Raw genomic sequence first — 20,953 nt, forward strand, 5'->3', positions numbered from 1 at the left:
ACTCTCAGTGCTCCCAACTCATATAACTGTTGCAAGTCTCTCAATATTTCATGAATTTCTGACTTCAGCCTTCCATCTTTCAAATTTTAGTCCATCTCTGATTCCCCCATTACTGTCAATGGGACTAAAGCTTCAGGGTACCCTCAGCGAAGATGGTGGCCCTTTTTCACCTTGTGGAGGCCTTGATAGGAGAATTTGGGGGTGCCTAGAATCGGACTGTGAGGCAGGGTATTAAACAAAGTGAAAATGAACATGGAGAAGAGAGAGATCCACAATGTCCGTCCTATATGGGCCTCTGTCCATCTATTTTACTTGTATACTTTATAATAATCATTCATGCCAAAAGCTATCACCATCTTCATTGTTTCTGCACTCATCAAAGTCAGCAAATTATTTATGGCCAAAATGTTGATGGATTATGTCTTCCTGTCCTCTACATTTATTCTCGTTTACATTTACTAACGGACATTGTAATCTTTGGACCCAGGAGTCTGAAAACTTTCTTGGAGGACCTGTTTGATGCACACAGTTTTGTATTTGAGCTTTCTTGCTTGTAGATAGGTTTTGTGTCACTAACAGTTTCTAAAATTATTCTTAAAATTAGCAATATCTTTCAGAGCACAGACATGAAAAGATGTAGACTGCTGTTCTCTAAGTCCTGGTCCACACACCGTTCTTGTACAGCTAAACCTGTTGGGGATGTGGCTGTTTTTACAGGAAATAATTACATTTTTAAATTATATCTAATTTCTCTTTTTACAGAAATAATTATATAGTACAACCCCTAGTGTAGACACAGTTACACTGGTGTAAAGTTACCTTATCACCAGTAAAGTTTCTTCCCTTTCCTGGAAGGGAATACCAAAATAAAGCATCTTCATACTAATATCACTTTATCCCCACTAGGAGCTTATGCTACTTTAACTACACCAGTATAGTCAAAGTGATACAACTTTCTAGTGTAGACCAGGCATAAGTCATGAGGTGTGAAGAGTCCTGAAATTTCTTTTTTAGTCTCTGTTTTCAGAGAAAAGCAGATAATGCATATTTTTTTTAAAAAAAAAAGGCATTCTATTTTCTTTCAGGAATTGGTATAAAAATTCCATTTACCTGTATGTAGCATGTGTTGTCAACTAATTCAAAAGCCATGGTTGAAATATTGTGTGTGTGTGTGTGTGTGTGTGTGTAATATACTTTTTAATTCTCATTTATGTCACCTTCGTATTTATTACTGCAGTTCATCTGTAGGATATTTGCAGCCTCCAGGATCAGAGCCAATGCAGTTTCCTAGAACATCTTCCCCGTGCAACTCACAGCAGCTCCAAGGACAACAGTGTACAGGTATGGGAATATAACTTTGGTGGTTGATGAAGTAAACAGAACTACATTTTCTGAATGACTAAGAAAAAGTTCTAGTTGTTATTATGCTGTGTATTTCGATAAATGCGGCTGAAAGGGGGCAATTTAGAATTAACCCATGCATTAGCTTTATAGATATATTTTAAAACCAGCAGCTGATGTCACTAAGTTATACTGGGGATTTAACCTGATTTCTCACTTTTGTTTGCCTCATGTTATGGAAAGCTTATTAACAGTTTTTCTCTAAAATGTAATGACATATTTCAGTATGCTATGCTTGTATATGTGGTTGAGAGTTGACAGGAGAAGATTGAAAACACAAATTAAATTATTAATGAAGAGATCATTTTTGAAAGACAAGGGAGTTTACTGAAATATTTCTCCCTTACTATTTATAACTTGCAATACATCATAGTAATTATACGTGTTACAGTTTGGAACTTTAAAAAAAAGAAAAGAAAAGGAGTACTTGTGGCACCTTAGAGACTAACAAATGTATTAGAGCATAAGCTTTCGTGAGCTACAGCTCACTTCATCGGATGCATACAGTGGAAAATATAGTCGGGAGATTTTATATACACAGAGAACATGAAACAATGGGTGTTACCATACAGACTGTAACAAGAGTGATCAGGAAAGGTGAGCTATTACCAGCAGGAGAGCGGGGGGTGGTGGTGTGTGTATATGTGTATATAAAATCTCCTGACTATATTTTCCACTGTATACATCCGATGAAGTGAGCTGTAGCTCACAAAAGCTTATGCTCTAATACATTTGTTAGTCTCTAAGGTGCCACAAGTACTCCTTTTCTTTTTACGGATACAGACTAACACGGCCGCTACTCTGAAACTTGGAACTTTTGTGCAACTTCTGCTCAAATTCACTTTCCTAAATCTTGTTGGTTCCTATGGTTTTATATAGGCTGGGGTTCCACGTATATTTTAAAAAGGAATAAAATTTAAATTATTGTTTAATTTAGAGTTATTCAATAGGGATGGTTGTCAATCTGTAAGGATGATTGTATCTCCTTCCAGCTGGCCATATAGTCTAGAATTGGGACATCTAAGTTTGAGAATTCATTTTGCACCTGATCCAGCAGAGGCTGGGTACATCCTGGCAGCAGTGTACTTAGCTCCTGTGCTCAGGAGACAGATTCTAGATTTCATTAGTTGAACCAGGAACAACAATGGAGAAGTCATGCTGGGGGAGAGGTGTGGAAATAGAAGGCATTCTTCAAGCTATGGGCAGGGGGACAGTAATTTGTTCAACTAGAGGTCACGGGGAACTAACTCCTCCCAGATTTGTATATGGTAGGCTTATTCACTGTTTTTACTTTCCTAGTTTATAACAACCATTCTGTCCAAAGAAGTATAGTAAGTTATCAAATTGTAATAGTTAGTCAGGTTATCAGCTGTTGCTTTAATTGTGTCTGTATGAAGTATTCTCATTGTTTCCTTTATCCCCCACTGATCTTCTCTCCACTGATAATTATAAACTTTAAAAAATGAAACTCCAGACAAAACAATGGCTAATTTCAGTGGCTTTATTGGGGGCAAGTTTCTCCAGATGAGAACATGATTTGACAGAATCACCTAGCTAGCTTAAACCACATTTCAGAATAAAATGGTGTGTTTGTGCATGTACTGAAATAAATAAATAAATCTGATTGATTATTATAATAATAATAATAGCAGTCGTATGGAGCTTTTCACGTACAAACTGTTTTACAAACCTTAGTTTGCGTTGTTGTAGCCATGTTGGTCCCCAGAATATTAGAGACAAGGTGGGTGAGGATATATTTTTTTTTATTAGACCAATTTTTGTTGATGAGAAAGATGGGCTTTTAATCTTATACAGAGCACTTCTTCAGGTCTGGGAAAGGTACTCAGAGTGTCACAGCTGAATACAAGTTGGAACAGATTGTTTAGTATAAGTAGTTAACACATGTTGTAAGAGACCATTCAAGGTTAAGTGGCCAGTCATAGGACAAAAAAGGGGGGCTAGTGGGTTGCAGATTGTTGTAATAAGCCATAAATCCACTGTCTTCATTAAGTCTATGATTTTTATTGCCTAGTTAGAGGTATGATTTTAAGCTCTTGGCTTGTCTTTTGAAGGTGTTGTGCGGATTTCCTTTGAAGGTGAGAGATCATGTATGGAGTGATCGTTTTGTGAAACATGTTTACTCATGGGTAAGGCCCTGCTTAGTTTGCAATGTTGCAGAAATTGCAGATCCCGCAATATTCTGCTTCCACCGCAATTTTGACAGCAGGAGCCCCTGCTCTTAGACCCAGGCAGCCAACAGCGGGACCCCCACTGTCAGCCCCGGACATCTGCTGTCAGCCCTGGGCTCCTGCTCTCAGCTCCAGGTGGCCAACAGCGGGAGCCCCTGCTGTCAGCCCCAGGCTCCTGCTCTCCACCCTGGACAGCCAACAGCAGAAAATCACGGAAAAGTAATAATGGACCTTATTACTGCGAATAATAATGTCGATTATTACTTCCCTGCGATTTTCCATGGCTTGTCTGCAACTCCGCCACAACTTTTTTTTTGACAATCATCCCGCTATTGAAGTAAGGCCTTACTCATGGAGATATGGCATGTTTGTCTTTTTATAATGCCTGTGTGATTGCCTGGTGTCACCTACTTAGTTTTTTGGGTATATAATGCACTGGATGAGGTACACCTCATGTTGGGGTGGGCCTAGTGGGACCCATGAGTTTTGAAAGGTGTGTTATGGGGGTATTTATGATCACAGTAGTGGAGATATGTCTGCAGGTTTTGCATCTGGTTTTCTGGCAGAGTCTGGTGCAGCTTTGAATTGGTGTGTGTCAGTCTGTGAAGAGCTTGCTTCTGATGAGCTTGGTGGGTACAAAGACCAGAAGATGGAGTTCAGGAAAGATTTCTTTGAGGATGTGGTCACCATCAAGTATGGAGTTGTAATTGTTTGATGATACCCCATATGGTGTCCAGTGTGACAACTAAGGGTGTGCTGTCAGAAAGGTTTTTTTTCCTCTGTATTGAAGCAGTGTATTTGGGGTAGATATGTGAGTGTTGTTGGTGTATCGGGGTGACATCAAGGATGGTGTTCTGAGGGAGATTGTTGATGTAGCAGAGTTTCTGGAGGAAGTAGGTTTTGTCCTTGAGGAACCTGGTCCTTTGTGTGGTGATGAATCCTGATATGCCTTCAGTAAGAGTGCCATGGCCAGATGGGATAGGTCTACGTGGGTTCCCTTGTTTGTGTATCTTGGGAAGCATGTAGATGGTCTCTGGGGTGGGTTCATGGGGGATGAGGATGCAGAGTTTCTTTTCGAGGTGTTTGCGGAAGGATTAGAGGTTATTCTTAAATTCTTTGGTGAATTGTGCTGTGGAGTCATCTTTATAGTGGTGTCAGAGTTTTTGGTTGGCCTTATTAACGTAGTCATCACAGTTGAGGACGATGATGGCACCACCTTTTCTGTTGGTTTGATCACTATCTGGTGGTTGGATTTCAAGGACTGTATAGCTGTCCTCTTAGCGGTGGAGAGATTGTGATATGTTTAAGGATTTCCCAGACAATTTTTTTCCTGAAGCTGTTGATGTAATGATCAAATGTGTGGTTTCGTCGGTTTTGGGGTGTCCAGTCAGATGATTCATTTTTCCTAGGAATTGGTAGGGACTGGTAGTTGTGGGTTATGTCATGATTGTTGCAAAATAATTTGTTGAGGTAGAGACAGTGAAAGAAGTCTTTTCTAGTTCTTCATAAGTTAGTATGATATCAGGTTTTGTGATAGGTGCAGAAGTTCAGTCCCATGGAGAGTACAGATAATTCAGATCCAGTTAGGGGTAGTCTTGATGATAAATTGATGATATTGGACTGTTGTTTAGTATCCATATGGTGGTCCTGGTACTCCGGTTTCTTCCAAAGGTGTTCAGTGGGTTATGGCGTGCTGTAGAAGCTTTAACTTCTTGATTTTGCGTTGGATAGCTGTCATAGGGGTTTTTTTGATAATTGTTTTGAGTTAAAGTTTACAACTGAACGTTGACTTAATATAGCTTTGAAACTTTCCTGTGCAGAAGAAAAATGCTGCTTTAAACCATCTTAATTTAAATGAAACAGTTTCCTTACCTTATCAAATCTTTTTTAAAGTTTTGCTTTATTTTTTTTTAGTAGTTGACGTTTAACACAGTACTGTATTATAGTTGTAGGGTGGTTCTGCTGCTGTCTGATTGCGTACTTCCAGCTCCAAATGAGGTGCGTGGTTGACCAGTCAGTTGGTAACTCTGGTGTTCATAACTCTGAGGTTCTATTGTAGACAGGTTTAGAACTGAGATTAGAAATATCTCATATAAATATCAGTCCTATGAACAGACCAGTTGCTCACACTCCTCTCTTTGAGAGCCATTGCCCTATAAACTGTTTCATATGAGAAGTTTGGATAATTTTTATACCCCTTTCTAATATTAAGCTTAGTGTAATAGAAATCAGCTCTTCTTCTCTTGACTGTATAGGCTCTACAGGATTGACAGGAGTAGAAAGAAACAAATGCTTTTGATTTTGTTTTTGTCAGAAAATGGGACTGAGTACTTACAGGGAGCACAGAGTCACTTCTTGTGTTAGAGAAGCATTTTTAGGTAGTGAAACTTTTATGTTTAGAGAAGCTGTGTTAGGTAACTTCTGGAGGTTTTATAAAAAAAATATTTTTTCTCAGTCTGAGTCTCAGCAGTTGGACTCCTAGTGCTAAGGGAGTCTGTCTGAACAGATGGAGAGTTACAAAAATAATCCCAGTAAAATATGTGACATATAGACACTGCATATGTCATGATCTGTAATTCAGAGGTTTAATTGGCAAACTTTCAGGATGAAATGCAGTCTTCATTTATGCCTTTGCCACTTCAAAATTATGCTTCCATGACAACCATGCCCAATAAAATCATAGAATCATAGAATATCAGGGTTGGAAGGGACCCCAGAAGGTCATCTAGTCCAACCCCCTGCTCGAAGCAGGACCAAGTCCCAGTTAAATCATCCCAGCCAGGGCTTTGTCAAGCCTGACCTTAAAAACCTCTAAGGAAGGAGATTCTACCACCTCCCTAGGTAACGCATTCCAGTGTTTCACCACCCTCTTAGTGAAAAAGTTTTTCCTAATATCCAATCTAAACCTCCCCCATTGCAACTTGAGACCATTACTCCTCGTTCTGTCATCTGCTACCATTGAGAACAGTCTAGAGCCATCCTCTTTGGAACCCCCTTTCAGGTAGTTGAAAGCAGCTATCAAATCCCCCCTCATTCTTCTCTTCCGCAGACTAAACAATCCCAGCTCCCTCAGCCTCTCCTCATAAGTCATCTGCTCTAGACCCCTAATCATTTTTGTTGCCCTTCGCTGGACTCTCTCCAATTTATCCACATCCTTCTTGTAGTGTGGGGCCCAAAACTGGACACAGTACTCCAGATGAGGCCTCACCAGTGTCGAATAGAGGGGAACGATCACGTCCCTCGATCTGCTCGCTATGCCCCTACTTATACATCCCAAAATGCCATTGGCCTTCTTGGCAACAAGGGCACACTGCTGACTCATATCCAGCTTCTCGTCCACTGTCACCCCTAGGTCCTTTTCCGCAGAACTGCTGCCTAGCCATTCGGTCCCTAGTCTGTAGCGGTGCATTGGATTCTTCCATCCTAAGTGCAGGACCCTGCACTTATCCTTATTGAACCTCATCAGATTTCTTTTGGCCCAAACCTCCAATTTGTCTAGGTCCTTCTGTATCCTATCCCTCCCCTCCAGCGTATCTACCACTCTTCCCAGTTTAGTATCATCTGCAAATTTGCTGAGAGTGCAATCCACACCATCCTCCAGATCATTTATGAAGATATTGAACAAAACCGGCCCCAGGACCGGCCCCTGGGGCACTCCACTTGACACCGGCTGCCAACTAGACATGGAGCCATTGATCACTACCCGTTGAGCCCGACAATCTAGCCAGCTTTCTACCCACCTTATAGTGCATTCATCCAGCCCATACTTCCTTAACTTGCTGACAAGAATACTGTGGGAGACCGTGTCAAAAGCTTTGCTAAAGTCAAGAAACAATACATCCACTGCTTTCCCTTCATCCACAGAACCAGTAATCTCATCATAAAAGGCGATTAGATTAGTCAGGCATGACCTTCCCTTGGTGAATCCATGCTGACTGTTCCTGATCACTTTCCTCTCATGTAAGTGCTTCAGGATTGATTCTTTGAGGACCTGCTCCATGATTTTTCCAGGGACTGAGGTGAGGCTGACTGGCCTGTAGTTCCCAGGATCCTCCTTCTTCCCTTTTTTAAAGATTGGCACTACATTAGCCTTTTTCCAGTCATCCGGGACTTCCCCCGTTCGCCACGAGTTTTCAAAGATAATGGCCAAGGGCTCTGCAATCACAGCAGCCAATTCCTTCAGCACTCTCGGATGCAACTCGTCCGGCCCCATGGACTTGTGCACGTCCAGCTTTTCTAAATAGTCCCTAACCACCTCTATCTCCACAGAGGGCTGGCCATCTCTTCCCCATTTTGTGATGCCCAGCGCAGCAGTCTGGGAGCTGACCTTGTTAGTGAAAACAGAGGCAAAAAAAGCATTGAGTACATTAGCTTTTTCCACATCCTCTGTCACTAGGTTGCCTCCCTCATTCAGTAAGGGGCCCACACTTTCCTTGGCTTTCTTCTTGTTGCCAACATACCTGAAGAAACCCTTCTTGTTACTCTTGACATCTCTTGCTAGCTGCAGCTCCAGGTGCGATTTGGCCCTCCTGATATCTTTCCTACATGCCCGAGCAATATTTTTATACTCTTCCCTGGTCATATGTCCAACCTTCCACTTCTTGTAAGCTTCTTTTTTATGTTTAAGATCCGCTAGGATTTCACCATTAAGCCAAGCTGGTCGCCTGCCATATTTACTATTCTTTCGACTCATCGGGATGGTTTGTCCCTGTAACCTCAACAGGGATTCCTTGAAATACAGCCAGCTCTCCTGGACTCCCTTCCCCTTCATGTTAGTCCCCCAGGGGATCCTGGCCATCTGTTCCCTGAGGGAGTCGAAGTCTGCTTTCCTGAAGTCCAGGGTCCGTATCCTGCTGCTTACCTTTCTTCCCTGCGTCAGGATCCTGAACTCAACCAACTCATGGTCACTGCCTCCCAGATTCCCATCCACTTTTGCTTCCCCCACTAATTCTACCCGGTTTGTGAGCAGCAGGTCAAGAAAAGCACCCCCCCTAGTTGGCTCCCCTAGTACTTGCGCCAGGAAATTGTCCCCTTTATACAGTCCCATCATATAGGTTTCAGAGTAGCAACCATGTTAGTCTGTATCTGCAAAAAGAACAGGAGTACTTGTGGCACCTTAGAGGCTTAATTAGCCTCTTACAGTTTGTATGGCAACTTCCACCTTCTCTGTATGTGTGTATATATATATCTCTTCTTACTATATGTTCCATTCTATGCATCCGATGGGCTATAGCAAGAAAATTTAGATGTGCAAAATATTATTTTTACTTCATTTATTTTGATGTTTAGTGTTAATCATCTATAGAACTTCATGTAGAGTACTAGTAAACATTTAATAGCATAGTATATTTTGTAAAAATAATGTAGTCTTAGTAATATGAGACCTCACCATAAAACCCTGCAATTAATTATTTGTTTAGAAATGTGGCCAAACCATTGGGCATTTTGTGAGAGTTAACTGCTCTGTTGCGTAGTGAAGTGGAAACAATAAGCAACTTTTTTTAGTAGCTTCCCAATTTAAAAATGCATCTTCCAAAATATACAGTAACACCAGTCAAATAAAAGCAGTTTGTGGTAAAATTTGTGGATTGTGGTCTCTATGGCTCTTTATAAAGATGGACAATTAAAATAAATTCTTACATGAAACCATTTGCCTTATTCTAGGGTTGCCAACTTTCTAATCGCACAAAATCGGCCACCTTGCCCCTTCCCTGAGGTCCCTCCATTTCCCCCCCTCCTTTGTCGCTTCCTCTCCCCCACCCTCACTCACTCGCTCAGTTTCACCGGCCTATCTGTAAATGAGGATGTTAGCCTCACTTGAGTGTTAGGGATTAATCCAGCTTCCTCTGATGCAAAGCACTATATAAGAGTTAAATATTATGCTTGTTTTTTTACTGGTGATTTTTCTTAAAAAGAAGACGCTGAGCATATCGTTGCTAATTGCCATGAAGCATAATGGACAGTTTTTATTTTTATCCAGCTACTTTTGCCTAATGTACAGCATTCCTTGATACGGGCTTAGACTTTAATATTTAATAATTTGATTTTTTGCTTTACATATTCACCTGTCTTCAAGTAACGATTGCTCTAATGATTGTTCAGAAAATAAAACCATGGTAAATTTAGAGCATTTTCAACTACTGCTTGATAGAACAATTTGCTTAGAAAATGTTTGAATAATGATATTAAAAGTTTCAGTAGCTCAACTCATCTTTACAAATCCTGCTATCTCCCTTTTAAGTGATCTATAAGGATTTTATTTGGTAGCGGAAATAAAATATTCTACAGAAGACAAATCCCTGTATTTTCAAAAACCAGCAACCTATTATCTCACTAGCTGTTTTTTGTCACTTTCCTAATTTTCAGTAAATAGAGCACCAGTTGCATAATGAACTAATTTCTAACAATAGCCTCCCACTTTTTGTTTTGTAGCGGTAGCTCCACCACCAGGTGGAGGAGTAGTAATGATGCAGCTGAATATACCCAACAATCCTCAGCCTCGAACCCATTCACCTCCTCAATGGAAACAAAATAAATATTATTGTGACCATCAAAGAGGACAGAAATCCACAGAGTTTAGCACTTTAGACAGTGCTACACAGGTATGATTTGGTTTTTTTCGCTGAGATCATTTGTATTATGAATCTTATATTTAAAAAGAGAATTCATTTCTGGAGAGGAACAAAATAAATCCAGTGCTTGTCAAATAGTAATATTAATGTTGTTGTGTCCAGGATTTTAATATTGTAAATATGTGATATAGTCAAGTAAATAAATTTTAAAATCACGGATTCTCAAGGACCAATATCTTTGTGTCATGTTTACTCTAGTTACAGCACAGTCCTCAACTAAATAGTCCTGCCACCTCACCAGCCCAATCACCAGCACCAGTTCAACTATCAAACATGAAAAACCTCCGTCCCACGTTAACACCTCTTTCTATTGTGTCCCAATTTTCTAGATCTTTTGTCCCTGGACAAGGTAAGATTCTTAGCTAACTGAAATATATGTAAAAAATACATGAATATTCCAGGTTTTTTTCAATTTTCATCAGTTTTGAGGGTGAATTGTGATTGATTTTTAATGTTTTTGCCAGTGTGTTCAAAAAATGTATTCCTTGAATTATATTAAAATAACTTTATGCTTCCATATCCCCTTTTGTCCCAAATAAAATAAAAAAGCCATGAACTTCATGCTAGTAATGAGGGGGTTTAGAACCATGCAGCTCCTTCTTCATAAATAACTTTCAGCACTGAGGAATTGTAAATTTGGGATATATTTGCTTAAAGTTTTATATTGAAACCACAAACCTTAATATACTGTCACAACAGATGTTATTTTTAGGGATAGAAAAGATTGGTCAGTCCTATATGCCTACCCATTGCACTAGGTGGGCATGACATGGTACATGGGAAGGAGAAGTAGAAAAGTAGGATAAGATAAACTGCCTTTTCACCAGACTGTTCATTCTTTATCCTCAATCCATTGATTAATCCACTGATTGAGCCACTACTTTTCAGATCAAAGAGTTATGTTTTGTACACTGCCCAGAACAGTGAGACAGGACCCTCTAGACATGACCACAGTAATATTACTAATAATTGATATAGAGCTGTTAGGTAGTGACCTCCCATCATTATCATCAATGGACCAGAAAGTAGAGTCCTGCCATCTCTATCCTTTGGTCCTGCCATGCTCACACAATTAATATTTTCTCAGAGAAACTCCTTATAAAAAGACCATGAGCAGAACCTGCTGCCATCATTTTAATGGAAGAGCAATGAGTATGGCGTTTTCACTGATTAGAGACATGACTATTCTTCTGTCTCATGGCAAGACAGCTGATTCACAGTGTTCAAATAACCAAGTCCAGATTAGTGAGCCAGCGAATAGCACATAACAATTGATTAGGTAGCTAAAAAGTTTATTTGATTAGTTGCTGCTACCTGTCAGAAACTGAAGGGTAGATGCAGCTCTGGAATTCTAGAATAGTGGGTGTGATATGTGGAAATAGTCTGCAGGCAGAAAAATTAAATTCTTTATTGCCTCCCTTTTCAGAAATAAATCTTATTTATTTTTGAACATATTGTCTACAGTGGCTACATTCCCTAATAAATTACAAGTGTTTGCTAACTTTTGCATAAATGTTAGATTACTCATTGTCAATCATGTCTCAACTTCCTTAGTCCCTTTTCATAATCTTTAAAGATTTCTATTCAGTCACCTTACAGACCCCTCAAGTGTATGGGAATTTCAAGATGTGAGTAGCATTGGGGCAGGGTGGAGTTGTGCACATGCTATTTGAAACACTGCAACGAGTTTTAATCTTATTAAAACTCTTTGAGGAGATTTGAATCTAGATGAGACTATGGCAGAGAAACTAGGGAACATAAGTGCTTCCTATAACCTTTAAAAATACATTTTTTTTAAATATAAGGAGCCCTGAGTCTGCGACTTCTGAACTTGATAGTTTGTGCTCAGTCGATTATTTCCCCACAAGTTTACCATTGTCTGGTGAATTCTTAAAGTGCCTTTTCTTTCTTAAGATGCCAATTCTTGTATTTTTTCTGGTAATAATCATATTACAATTATTTCCTTGTATACATTCATTCTACTTTGTATACCATATTTGTGAGGTGTAATCTGTTAAGAGCATTTAGAGAGAGGTTTTATATTAAACCAAGAAAAAGCATTAAGACTATTTTTCTCATCTTCAGGAGATGCCAGATACCCATTGCTTGGCCAGCCACTGCAATATAACCCTCCACCTTTATTACATGGACATGTAACAGGCCAACAGGTATGAACACGTGCCAACTCCTGGGCATGTATACACCATGTTAGTCTGTACCACTTGGGCTGTAAATTCTAGTGCAGTGGTTTTCAACCTGTGGTCCGTGGACCCTGGGGATACACAGACTATGTCTAAGGGGTCCGCAAAAGGTTGTCATTACCATAGAACAGTAGTTTTCAACCTGTGGGCTGCGGGAGAAATGGGGTCAGGGCGCCGGGGCTTGCTCTGCCAGACCGGCGCTCCAGCCAGAGAGCAAGGTGGAGGTGTGGGGGCTTGCTTCTCCCACCCCGCGCTCCAGCTGGGGAGTGAGGTGGAGATGCGGGGGCTTGCTCTGCCCGCCTGCCTGGTGCTCCAGCCGGGAGATCAGGCAGGTTGGGGCGTGGGGGTGCCCATATTTTCAGGGCCCCTGAGCCCAGGCCCCATTGGCCCAGTGGCTAATCTGCCACTGTCATTATACTGTAATAAAACCATGCAAATAATACCTATTATCATGGTGTATATTACACCTAATATATATGTATTGGCTAACATGCTACTTTCACCTTTTCCTCCTATTTGCCCTCATACCAGGGACTGAACATGCTTTTGTGCAATAGTGCTAGGCTACAGGAATGACACTGGACCCAGAAATCTGGCCCTCTTCTGTACTATCATAGTGTAGCACACTAACTACAGCGCTCGGGGACAATCGTTCATAACTTGTAACCCTTGTTACTTGTAACTCAAATGTAACTTTTAATATTACAAATGTAATCATTCTAACTATGTGATGTTTATCTGAGCTCAGTGTCAACCTGGACACAGACATGGAAGCAGAGGAAGGAAACCAGCTAAGAAGGCCGCTTCAGCAGATCTTGGTGCAGGGGAACCAGGTATGTAATTGTTGGGTGATGCTGCAGTCTGAGAGAAATGTTGAATCAAAAACTGAAGCAGTGAGAAAGCATTATTCTAATTTATTTATTGTATTATTCAAACCTGTGTAGGGGAATGGGACTGTGACATCTGATGCAGAATTGGATACGTGACAGAGAGGACTGGATATTAATGGGATGCATGAGAGTAGGAGTTGCCTATGTTGGTGTTGTGTACCTGTGTATTTAAAGTCGGGGGAGTCCCAGCAGAGAGGAGGTGGTCTGGGGTCATAGGGATTTCAATAGGGACAAAGGCTGTCTGTAAGGGTGTAATGTCTGGAAAATATCTGCATGTAGAGTGCAGCAAAATAGTGTGCATGGATGTTGAGAGGGGGAGTGTCTGTAGGAGTTGATTACATGGGATCTCTTGAAGGTGTAGCAGTATGGAAGGTGCTTGTAGGGGGTACAGCAATGTCAATGGATATCTGTTTGGAAGCATAGGGGGTTGTCTGAAGAGTTTGCAGAAAAATGGATGTCTGTGTGATGGCATTGTGTGTATGTGAGACTTGCAGCAGAATGGGAGTGTCTGGGGCAGCTGCAGAAGTGCCAAAGGGAAACGGAGCTCCAAAGCATGAAAGTTGGTACAATTAATGAGTGAGATAAAGTAGGAGTGGGAGGGATGAAGAGTATAAAAGGGAAGGAAGGTGAAGTGTGAATCAAAGGAAGGTAAGAATAAACAGTAACTGGGCAAAGAGGGAGACAGTAAACAGAGGAAAAGATGGGAATGGAGGGAAAGAAGAAACTGTTGTTCAAAAGAAAATAGAGAGGAAGAGAGAACCAGAGTAAACAGTAGATAGAGAAAAACATAGAAGAGAGAAGGGAAAAGAAAACCAAGGGAAACACAGTAAGTAAAATTATTTAATATAAAAGTTAATACCAAAATATTTGTAAGTTACATGTTTAATATTATACAAAATTCTTCCATAACTTCCCTTAGCTTACCAGAACTATGAATGTAATACATCAACTAAATTCATTCCTGATTTACATATTTTTTTTCCTGACAAATCAGAACACTGCATTTGTTGCCAATAAATATGATGGGTGGAACAAAGGTACAACCTCTCTCCATTGTGCAGACCACGGGCAACAAGTGCTACCTAATAAATGGGGCAGGGCATGGCCAGAATGCTAGGACTGTGTTCCATTGACTGTTCAAAATCTATTTCTCTGTTGGGTTGTTAGATAGGCCCTGAAAGGAGATTTGGGGGAGAGTTCATTTTGACTGGACAAGATCAGGTGCACAAGGGGGAAACTAACATCCTCCTTCCCCCAGCTGGCATTATTTGCTCTTTGACAACATATATAGAACTTAGTTCTGTCTGTGACACCTTGAACAAATCATTTAAGTTCCTCAGTTTATCTATATGTGAAATGGGTACTGTGAGGTTTAATTTTTGTAAATCATTTTGAAATCCTCAGATAAATGATTTTTTTGTGATGGCAAAGAATTGTTTTGTGTATTACCACCAACTCTCTTTGTGGATCAGTGAATACAGAAGGAAGCTGGGCTGCTTTCCTTAGGTAGTCTCTGCCATGAGAGCAGATAGCCAAAGCTGTGTTTTCTTGTAAGTTTTACATTGCTGTGAGTGAAGCAAGTCACAGTTCTCGCTGTCCCACATTTTTATTGCAACCATATTTTTTATCCCATTAATAGATCATCCAAGTGTTAGTGCAGGATGCATTCACACCCCAACTTGCTGCTAACTACAAGTTCATGCAGATAAGCCCTTAAGTCAGAACTGAGGATTTAAGACTAACTGTTCTTAGGGAGCCTGCTGACGCGCACAGTTACTGCACTTTGATCTACCGTACTATGAAACGGTAAGGTATGCATCAGCAGGGTCCCTATGGGCAGCAGGGTGGAATAGACTCTCACCCCAGCTTGCTGCAAACTAAATGTTCATATAAGATAAACTATTAATTATTTAGCGCCTGGTACTACCTTTTAGCCTGCATGCTTAACTCCAGTTGAATGCACTTGGAACTTTAATAGTTTTGATGTTCAGTGCCATAAAGACTTTTTAAAAATAGTAAAAGCAGAATGTATGTTTGTTTGACAGAGTTAATTTCAGATCTACTGTAACTTCACTATTTTATGTAAGATTGAATCCTTGTTAAATGTAATGACCAGTTTTAATTCTACATATTTCTTGTTTCAGTTGTTGGAAAAGTCTTAGAAATTACTGAACTGCCAGAAGGAATAACTCGTATGGAAGCTGAAAAACTATTTGGAGAACTTTTTAAAGTTGGTGCCAAGATTCGGTGGCTAAGGAATCCCCAGTGTCTACAGACACAACAGCAACACCAACATCGTTATTGTGGCAGTGGAGATAGTAATGTGAACACTGAACCCTCCAAACCTAGTGACTTGGCCTCCACATATACAGTTCTAGCTACGTTCCCTACAATGTCAGCAGCCCAAAATGCACTGAAGAAACAAAGTAACTCAGCTAACAAGTTTAGGCTGAGAACAAGCAAGAAGCACTATGAGTTTCATATTCTGGAAAGGGCTAGTTCTCAGTAGCAGCTACATTGTTGGACATTCAGCCTTTAGTAGTTCCATGTCCTTCTCTTCTCTACTTGATTGGCTTGATGTTACAGGGTTTCTGTTATCTTCATAGAGATTCCTGGAATGTGTTCTCATATGACATTATAGCCTTGGAAGAATAACCCAGTGATCCAGCAAGAAGAAGAAGAAAAATAGATATAAAGTTAATCCCACACAACTGTAAGAATCCATTCTGACAAGATATAGAGAGGCAGCTTTCTATGAGGAATGCTGTTAAAATGCCCCTTACTTTTATAATAGTTTTGTTTTATATTTCTGAATTCTTGTATCAGATCCAAATCTCTATTGTACAGCAAACTTTTGTTCATAATGAATACCCATATTCAGATCTATATTTTGTAATCCCTTTTCACAGCCAGCACACAGCTATCCATTTTAGGGCAGAGGGCTTGGGGTGGAATGGGGTAAGGGAAGGGAGAATAATTAAGAAATTTACACTGTTTTCTAGCCAACTACACACAAGTCTCCAATTAACATATTTCTCTTCCCGTTTCTTTTTCAAATAAAACAATTTCAGTAACTTCTAAACTCCGTACACAGTCCTTTCAAGATTCACTCAGTGTGAAAGATAATTACAAATAAATTATATTCTTGAACTCATTTCTAATCAAACAGGTTAGCATAAGTATTAAAGTGGAATATGAATATGTCTAAACTACAAAGAATGTTCATTGAAGCCAATTTGTTTGTAGTAAAAGGGTGAAGACACTAAAAGGTATCTCCCCCAAATGACAAAATGTTTGCACTTTGTGTTCCCACTGGTATAAATCTTTTTCTTTCTTTGCACTCTAGGATAATTGTGTTAAATAAGTGCTGGACCCTTCTTAAGTCATTTAAATATGTTTTCATCATTTGCAGAGGATCACTGGACATCAGAAGTTTCATTGCACATACAAACAAAATCTTTTTTCAATTTCTGTGTAATTTGCAAGGCTGTACAATGTGTGCTGATGCAAGCCTTTTTTCAGTTCAAGAAAATAAATGTTTACAAAAACTTTTTCCAGTGCATTTGTTTAAATTATAGGACTGCTTGAAACCTAAGTGAATCCATATTATGCCATTTTGCAAGTTTTCCTCATATTTAGGGAACAGAGTTTAACAGAACTTAGCTTACAACTTGCCTAATGAGAGCCAGACCAAAAAAAATTACCTTTTGTCCAGATCTACTCTCCTGTCTATGATATGCTTAATTGTTAAGACTTGGTGCATACTTTAGAAAGCAAATCTTGCAGCATTGCACATACTTTATATGTAATCACTGTTCTTTTCGTCTTTGGATATAGGTATGTGCTTCTATCACAAGTAATCATAGAAGAGGAAGGCTTTGAGTGGGAATTTAAATGAGGATATGATGATGGGTTTATGAATATGATGCAGACAGGAACTTCTTTTATGACTCTGGGAGATGGTGCCAGGGGACAGAGGTGGCTGAGTAAACAGAAAGCTGGTTACAGCCTTGTCTATTAAAAAAAAAAAAAAAAAAAAAAAAAAAAGCTACCGTTTCTCCACAGTATTTTTCTAATGAATAAATGTGCCGGACAAAGCCTCGCAGTATTTCCACATAGATTTTATATCGGAAATTAAAACATAAACTGATAGTGTCAAGTCAAGATACACGCCAAAAAATAGCAAATAGAATTTAAATCCCACCCCTTGCATGCTAATACTGTGACTATCCACAAGAGGTCAGATTCATTTAGATGGAAGATCATGCCCGCTTATTCGAAGATTCTGCTTATGGCCTCCAAGTATTTACCAAACTGGATATGCAGGTTTTCCCACATTGCAATAAAAATTGGCCTTTAGAATAGGACCAGATAAAATTTAACTTGTATCTAACCTGTTTCCCTGAAAGTGTGTTTTCTTGACATTACCTGAGAGAGCCCAAGTGGTCTTGATATCCAAACCCCACTTACTTCCACTGCGAAGAGAGATTGTAAAGAGCAGTAAGGCATAGGAAGAGCAGCTGACCTGCTTAGTGATTTGTGCCTAGGCTCCACAAATGAGGAAGGTCAACACCCTACTCTCCCGGATGCTGCAGGATGTACCATTCTGCAGGTCTTTAGGACATTCAGCAGTGTCACTGGGCTTCTACAACATGGAGGCCTGCAAATTAAGTTTCAAAGCATGGATCAGGCATTGGTGTGCATATGGGAAGTTAATTCTGTCAAACTGAGAGAAGCATTAATTGAGCTTGAGGTATAAAATGGGATGCTTATTCACCCAACCTATAAACCAAACATCTGTACCCAAGCTGGAATAATGAATTGTTAGCTTTTATGTTTCTGTACTCAGTTATTCCTTAAAATGTGACATTTACCATGTAAATTGTTTTGAGCATTCTGCTGTTTGCTATAATTAATCTTGTGGGAACGTGTTTGATTGTAGGCTTGATTTGTTCTCCATATGTCTTGTGGACTTATGCACAGGAGATAGTCTCTCTTCATAATTAAGACTGCAACTAATTTCCATTATAAAGTGTAGTGCTAGCTGTAATATAATATTTGCTTAGAAAATCGGTTTGGCCTGGAAAGAGTTGCATTTCGTCCTAAAACCAAGGAGGAGTTTACATAAAGTTTGAAGGAAATTGGTCAAATCACTTTTCCATTACATGTAATTAAAAATCACCCTGATCTGAAATTTTTATTTTAGTCTATTTCTTAAGTCTCCTTCATTTCTTGTGCCAACCTTGTCAACGTTCCCACAGTTAAATCTCCTGGAAAGCTGATGTGCTGGTTATATCTGAAGGAAATCCTTCACAATTAAGCAAAAAATGTTTTTGTTCTGGATAGTTATGGACCTAGTCCTGCTGTCATTGCTTTCAGTGCAGTTGTGGGCTGTAGGATTACAGACCCACATTAGATTTGGATGAACTATGGTTTTGCATGCGCAATAGGCCCAAAGCATGTGACCAATAAAAATGAGATCATGAGAAAGAGAAGAGCTGATTAAATTGCAGTGACCCATCAAATTACCAGTGTTATCTTATTTAAAGTTCGGGCTGAAGTAATAGAAATAAAATATGGTTAATTGGGTACAAGGTACAGTAAATACAAGGAACTGATTCATCTTAACCTTACCTAAGGTCTGATAATTAGCAATGACACCACTTGTTTATTAAGAGGTATAACCATGTAAACTCTTAAAGGATTCATTGCTAATACCTGCCTGACCATGTTGGAGCCAAACACTATGGGTCTAAACTCCCCTGGGGTTAGCCAGTTTGTAAGCATCTTGATAAAATGCTTATAAAAGTTTTGTTACTATTTGGATGTAGTAAATTACTTATTTAGGTTTTTTAGACATGTTTAGAGCAATTGTATCCATACCATTCAGCACTGGGATTGAACAAAAGTTAGATTAGTGTTGTGGTAATACTCTGCACAAATAATTGTAATTCCAACATTGGCCCAATCCCTCTGACATCAATGGGAGGTTTTTGCCATTGATTTCAGTAGAGTAAGATCAGGCATTTATCACCAAGATTTTCTTTTTGCAAGATTTTCAAAGTGACTAGTGATTTTTGATGGCCTTGATTTTTGACTGCCCAGCTTTTGAAGCCTTTTTAAAGGGTCTGATTTTCATCACTTTCTGAAAATCAAGCTGTTTTAAGTTCTCATATTAGACACCCAAAATTGCTAGTTAGTTTTTAAAATTTTGATCTATATGTTTGTGTGAGTTTTACCCTCTGCTAGCTGAGTGAAAACTAGAAAGGTTATAATGGTTCTTCTGTAGTTAACAGGGACCACCTTTTAGTTCAAGCAGTAGAGCTAAGTGTGTGGAGCTGTAGGAGTTGAGTTCTAGGTCTTAGCTCTGTAGATTTGTGGTTTATTATGGAGGGGTGGTAGTCTCTCATTAATTAAAGGCTTATTTTGATCCTCGTAACGCCTTGATTTTTTTGGTCTTATTTGATTATTATTAAAGCTCCTTGGGTTGGGGATCTGTTCTTGCTTTGCTGCAAGAAATATCCAAAAAGCATGGAAGTGCTCAGTTTGGTCCCAGAAGACACTCATTTTAGATGATTTCTCCCTTTAAAAGCAGTTCTCTTAATGCGGTCTTCCACGCTTGAACCTTGTGCCCCCCCCCCCCCCCCGCATCATATGCAACAGTAACAAAGCGTTTCTGTAGTTCTGAAGAGAGTTTGAATGTCAGATGACACCAGTGCTGCAAACCTGAGAGCTATATAGGAAAAGCTGTAGGTTGCTGATAGTAATATGTGCTCTAAAATTGGTCTAAAGTTGTCTAAAAGTATTCTCAGTCAAAGAAAGGTGCATATCATGCTTCATGTCAGTTTATTTTTAATTGTATGGCGCAATGGTTTTCAACCTGTGGCCGCTAACCCTCGGCAGCTGCAGACTGTCTACGATTTTCAAAGAGGTCTGTACCTCTATTTGAAAATTTTTAGGGGGTCTGCAAATGGAAAAAAAAAGATGGAAAACCCCCCGAGAGAGTGCAGTTGGGGTATACAGAATTTTACAGACCGACGGTAAAAGTTCCCCGAGTGCAGGGGACTTAGAATCTGAATTACACAGATACCCCCGTGAACAGCGTCTTGCTCCCAGCCCCGTTCGTAGCGAAAACGTTCCGTGTGACCCTGTGCGGTACCGACAGCTTGCCCCACCCTGGGGCCACTGCTGGGGCGCGTGAGGGGGCTGGGCCTCTGACGATCTCCTCATGACCCGACTGTGGCCGGAGCCACCTGCCGTTTTCTCCCCTGGCCGCTGACCCCAGGCCGCTGAGGGCTGCGCGCGGGGCAGAGCCCTGGAGCCGGCCCCGCCCCGAGCGGGCCAGCAGCCTCCATGAACCCCCTCCCCTGAACGGGGCGATGGAGAGGGCGGCGCAGGCTGCAGAGAAAGGCCAGGCCCGGCACCTTGTGTGTGTCGCCCCCGCGCGGCCGGACAGGGCCGTTCCGCCCCCTGTAAGCGCGGAGCCCACCCAAAGCCTGGCTAGGCTCTGGCCCGCCCGCCGTTCTTCCCTCGCGCCGCGCTGGGCCCCGAGCCCAGCACTCCAGCCGCGCTGGCCTCTCCCGCCTCCCTCCCGTTCCCAGGAGTTTTCGCCGGCGCCCGGGCGGCTCCTTCCCCAACGT

At 40.5% G+C, this 20,953-nt stretch overlaps 1 protein-coding gene and 1 long non-coding RNA gene across 37 annotated transcripts in view; one reads left to right on the top strand and one right to left on the bottom strand.

Moving 5' to 3' along the window:
- R3HDM1 (R3H domain containing 1) overlaps nucleotides 1-17,448 on the top strand; it is a 165,554-nt gene extending 148,106 nt beyond the window's left edge. For all 35 annotated transcript variants that reach the window (XM_043525041.1, XM_043525042.1, XM_043525045.1 and 32 more), the window contains 6 exons: nucleotides 1,238-1,341; nucleotides 10,023-10,192; nucleotides 10,421-10,571; nucleotides 12,308-12,390; nucleotides 13,172-13,256; nucleotides 15,458-17,448. In XM_043525041.1, the coding sequence (XP_043380976.1) occupies nucleotides 1,238-1,341; nucleotides 10,023-10,192; nucleotides 10,421-10,571; nucleotides 12,308-12,390; nucleotides 13,172-13,256; nucleotides 15,458-15,822 (958 nt within the window). In that variant the 3' untranslated portion in view covers nucleotides 15,823-17,448. The remainder of the gene's footprint in view (nucleotides 1-1,237; nucleotides 1,342-10,022; nucleotides 10,193-10,420; nucleotides 10,572-12,307; nucleotides 12,391-13,171; nucleotides 13,257-15,457) is intronic.
- Nucleotides 14,141-20,947, bottom strand: LOC122462309. Of its 2 annotated transcripts, none has more exons than XR_006284786.1 (3): nucleotides 20,404-20,947; nucleotides 17,839-17,973; nucleotides 14,141-15,955 (listed from the first exon to the last, which is right to left on the bottom strand). It is a non-coding gene; the product is annotated as an uncharacterized LOC122462309 (long non-coding RNA). The 2 variants fall into 2 exon arrangements; XR_006284785.1 differs by having other exon boundaries at nucleotides 20,349-20,947.
- Nucleotides 20,948-20,953: the final 6 nt, after the last annotated feature.

This window comes from Chelonia mydas, chromosome 11 (assembly GCF_015237465.2).
Source record: "Chelonia mydas isolate rCheMyd1 chromosome 11, rCheMyd1.pri.v2, whole genome shotgun sequence".
Lineage (NCBI taxonomy): Eukaryota > Metazoa > Chordata > Testudines > Cheloniidae > Chelonia > Chelonia mydas.